The sequence below is a fragment of the Morus notabilis genome, unplaced genomic scaffold (genome assembly GCF_000414095.1).
Source record: "Morus notabilis unplaced genomic scaffold, ASM41409v2 Scaffold1688, whole genome shotgun sequence".
NCBI classification, from domain to species: Eukaryota; Viridiplantae; Streptophyta; class Magnoliopsida; order Rosales; family Moraceae; genus Morus; species Morus notabilis.
The window spans coordinates 104,605-108,544 of record NW_010368044.1 but is presented as its reverse complement, the minus strand read 5'-3'; the positions used below and the strand labels follow the sequence as shown (position 1 = coordinate 108,544).

The window sequence follows — 3,940 nt, the reverse complement described above, 5'->3', positions numbered from 1 at the left end:
GGGGGGGTTTTTTGCCAAGAAAAAATGGGGGAAAAGGGGGGGGGGGAGGGTACATGGGGGAAAACGACCAGAGACGAAGATGCGGGGCACCCTAATTTCTAATTCACTCAAATACGCCTGAATGCGCAGGCTACATGAGGAAACTGTGATGTTTTGATAGGACCTTCCACGGAAAACCCGCAGGGACTTACAGATGCCAATAAACTGGAAAGCTGAAGATCTAAATGCCCTTAAAAGACCAATCTTCATTAAAGTAAGTTTAGTTATCTTTAGGCTAAACCTGCAATGACTTGAACTTGTGACTATGGCCGTTAATTACTCTATCAACCACAACTATGGCTCCCTGGTTACCTTGCTAAACAACATATAAAAGAGCAACCGAGTATGTTAAACTATTCAGAAAGTGAACACTTCGTGGTCGCAGTCACCCTCGACTAAGAAAAACTGTGATTTAATGTTCAACGACAGATGCTTGGGAATTCTATTGCTAGACTCATTAAACTTTAATGTTGTACCTCAAGCTTCAACAAACCATGACTACATTTCTTCAAACTTTAACAAACTACAGTCATGAAGCTTTTACCGTCGAACTATGACTACATTTCTTCGAACTTTAACAAACTACAGTCATGAAGCTTTTACCATCATATATGTTCCTTCTGTTTTTCTCCACTTCATTCTATTGGCCATCACAACTGAAGTTCATCTCGCAAATGCAACCAAGTTTCTGCAAATCCTGAAACGTTCAAAATCAACAAAAACAGGACACGCGGCAGAGAATACAACTTTCTTTCCATCTTATGTAAAGTGTATTGACATGTACATGGTGATCAAACAAAATGAAAACATGGAGGCTAAAAGCAGAAGTTAGGATGCCATGCCTACAGTACATATGTTGTATCCTGTCACACGTGATGGCACCCATCCAGGGTAAAATCTCATAGCTTCCATCATCGTCAAAATATTACTACAAGGCATGCTCTAAGCTAACTTTGTTCCACAAGACTGTTTCAATCAGCGCCATGTCTAACAGCACGAATGCTCGGTCTTGATCTCGGCATAATGATAGGTCTACAAAAAACTAGAGTACACAACACCAGAGTCATGAACGACGCCATTGTAATCCATATAAATATGGTTTTCTTCCAATACCACAGTATCCTTCTAAAGAAGGGAAGTTCTGACGAAATAATTAAGGATGCATCATATAATTCAGGAATGCCAGCACCAGGCGGGTATTCTGCTCGTTGTTCAACTGTCACCTTTAAGCACGCAGTGGGAATAGCACCTTCGCTAAAACCTTTGAACTTCACATTCAGTGTTTGAGATTCTGATAAATAGCCAGCAAGAAGTGGAGCAATCTTAACAGCAGTTGACAAAAGGCGGATCGGCTCACTTCTGAACTGTATCATGCAAGGACGTCTTGAACTGGCAAGGATTTCACCGTTGCCAGAGAGAAAATCCACCCTCACCTACGTTTTAAAACAAAAAAGCCTAAGCATTACCCATATCCAAAATAAAAGTAAAAGAACAGGGTACAGACTAGTTAAAGTTGAGAAGAAATGGAATATTCAACTGCTTGCGGGAAAAGGGCATTGGGGAGGCAAAGAGAAACGATCAATAGCCCATTTCATTGACTTCTTTAAATATAAGGAACAGGGATCAATAGCCCATTCCATTGACTTCTTTAAATATAAGGAACATGGTATTCTTCATTATTGGATTCTTCTGCTAAAGAGTTCAATTAAGGATTTCCATTTTTCTTAGATTGTTCTTGCTAAAAAGGCTTTTCGTTTCATTGATTTATTTCGATGTTTCTTCTGATTTACTTTCTTGTGGAGGTTATCCTATCCTTTAATTAGCTTCCAACGTACTTCTTTACTGATATATTTTATCACTAAAAATATTTGTTTTCGAGACCCATGAGTGATATAATCTGAGCTTAGTCAACCAAAATATAAGAGTCTCCAAAACATTTTGGGGGAAAAAACTGAAATTCACTTCACCGGATTAAAGAAATACCTGAAACATCCAGGATTTCTGTTGTACTCTGACTCGAACTTAATCAACCGAAAGATAAGAGTCATCAACAAAATTGTGGATAGAAAAACTGAAATTCACTTTACTGGGTTAAAGAACTACCTGAAACATCCCAAGGTTTCTGTTGTACTCTGACTCGGGCAATGTCATCGAGACAATAGCCTTCACTTTGTGACCAGAAGGTATGGCCCGAAAACCGGTTCGCCTCCGATCTTCCATTTGTTTTTCGCAATCTATGTCACAACCGACACTGGCGCAAGACGTTATCGGCACATATGCTACCGGGCGATGCTTTGTGAAATCAAAGTTCAGAACTTGCTTCATCTGTAACGGTTCCTCCACAAAGTACTTCACCATTATCCCACTGATCACAAACGACGAAGCCAAAAGACCGAACAAAATGAAGCAGACGTAGCACGAACACAACAAACCCCATCCCCAACGCAATGCCACATTCGAAATCGCCTTGTGCTTCTTCAACCATTGGTGTATGTATGGACTAATCAACCCAAATGCCAATTCACACAATTTCCACAGTTTCCGAATAACACAATCTCTGCTACGCCTCATCAGTCGGAAAGGATCGGTCACAAACATGTAAACGTTATAAGTACCCCAAACGGGAAAAGTAACAAATGCAATTATCAAATTAATCTGAAATCCAATTGCTTTAATCACCAATACAGCCATAAATATGAGCAAGTTGTAGAGAGAACCGCCGTCGCGTTCCGCGGCCGAGTCAACCGAGTCGCCGACGTAGATTTGACTCGCGGTGGTAACAGCCGAATGCTCATCGTCCTGAATCGACTCGGATGATTTGTCCCCTTTCTTCTCGAAACTCCGATAATCTCTTCTCTTCTTGTCCTCAAAATCCACCCTTTTATCAACGATAGAATCAACCTCGGTAATAACGGACGAATCCAATGTCGAATCCTTCGATTCATTGACGGAGATTATAGTGGAGGCGGAACGCCGGCGGCGGAGGGTGACGGCCGTGGGAGGAGTCTCCGGCGAGGACGCTGAATCGTCGGAGAAGAAGACGAGGCAATCAGAGAAGGGGAATTCATCGAGGGCGTCGAAGAATGGTGCGTCGTCGTCGTCGTCGTTGCGGTCGGTGGAGGTCGGAAGGTCCATGGGCGACGGCGAGAGAGGGATCGAAGCTGATGGCTAGGGTTTCGTGGCATTCGAGGAGCGAGAGAGAGAAGAAGAAGAAGAAGAAGAATGAAGAATGAAGAATTATGGAAATTATTGTTGGCCGTAATAACAGAGGAAGACTGAGAATGGTGGGAATCTGTCGTACTGGATTTTTGGAGTTCGGATTAAGCAACTTCAAAGGCCTCGTGATTGTGGGACACCTAACTAAACTGATTTATTTCTTTCTTTTTTTTTCTTTTTTTTTCTTTTTTTTTTTTTAGAAAATTAACCAAATGGCTGTTTTTTACTCTTTTGTCGTATAGACACGGGGACTTTATCGTCTTTAAGAATATGGTTGTTTTTTATTTATTAACCGTTAAATTTATATTAAATTTAATTAAAAATTAAATTAAATTTAAAAAATAATACTGTTTTAACGTTGATATGTAAAGAATACACGTGTTTTTAATAAAGAGAAAATATTAAAAGATTGCCATAATTTTTATTTTTTGAACACCAAATTTTTTTTTATTTTACAAAAATGACCATGTTTTTATGGTAGTCAATCAATGATTGACCCACGGTCAATTAATAATTGACCGATTCATTATTAGTTTTATCAATAATTTATTATTAATAAATATGTAATTTATTGATTGAAATTGATTGATTATTAATTGATTATGATTAATTATTGATTAATATTAATTAATAATAAAAAATCATCAAATTAATCAGTATTAAATTGAAGTCAATAAACAATAGA

At 38.9% G+C, this 3,940-nt stretch overlaps 1 protein-coding gene across 1 annotated transcript; it reads right to left on the bottom strand.

Annotated features, from left to right (window-relative positions):
- Positions 1–399: 399 nt before the first annotated feature.
- Positions 400–3,369, bottom strand: LOC21387049 (seipin-2). The gene is made up of 2 exons (XM_010114110.2): positions 2,143–3,369; positions 400–1,472 (listed from the first exon to the last, which is right to left on the bottom strand). The coding sequence occupies exons 1-2, from the start codon at positions 3,172–3,174 to the stop codon at positions 1,011–1,013; spliced, it is 1,494 nt and encodes a 497-aa protein (XP_010112412.1). The 5' UTR covers positions 3,175–3,369; the 3' UTR covers positions 400–1,010.
- Positions 3,370–3,940: the final 571 nt, after the last annotated feature.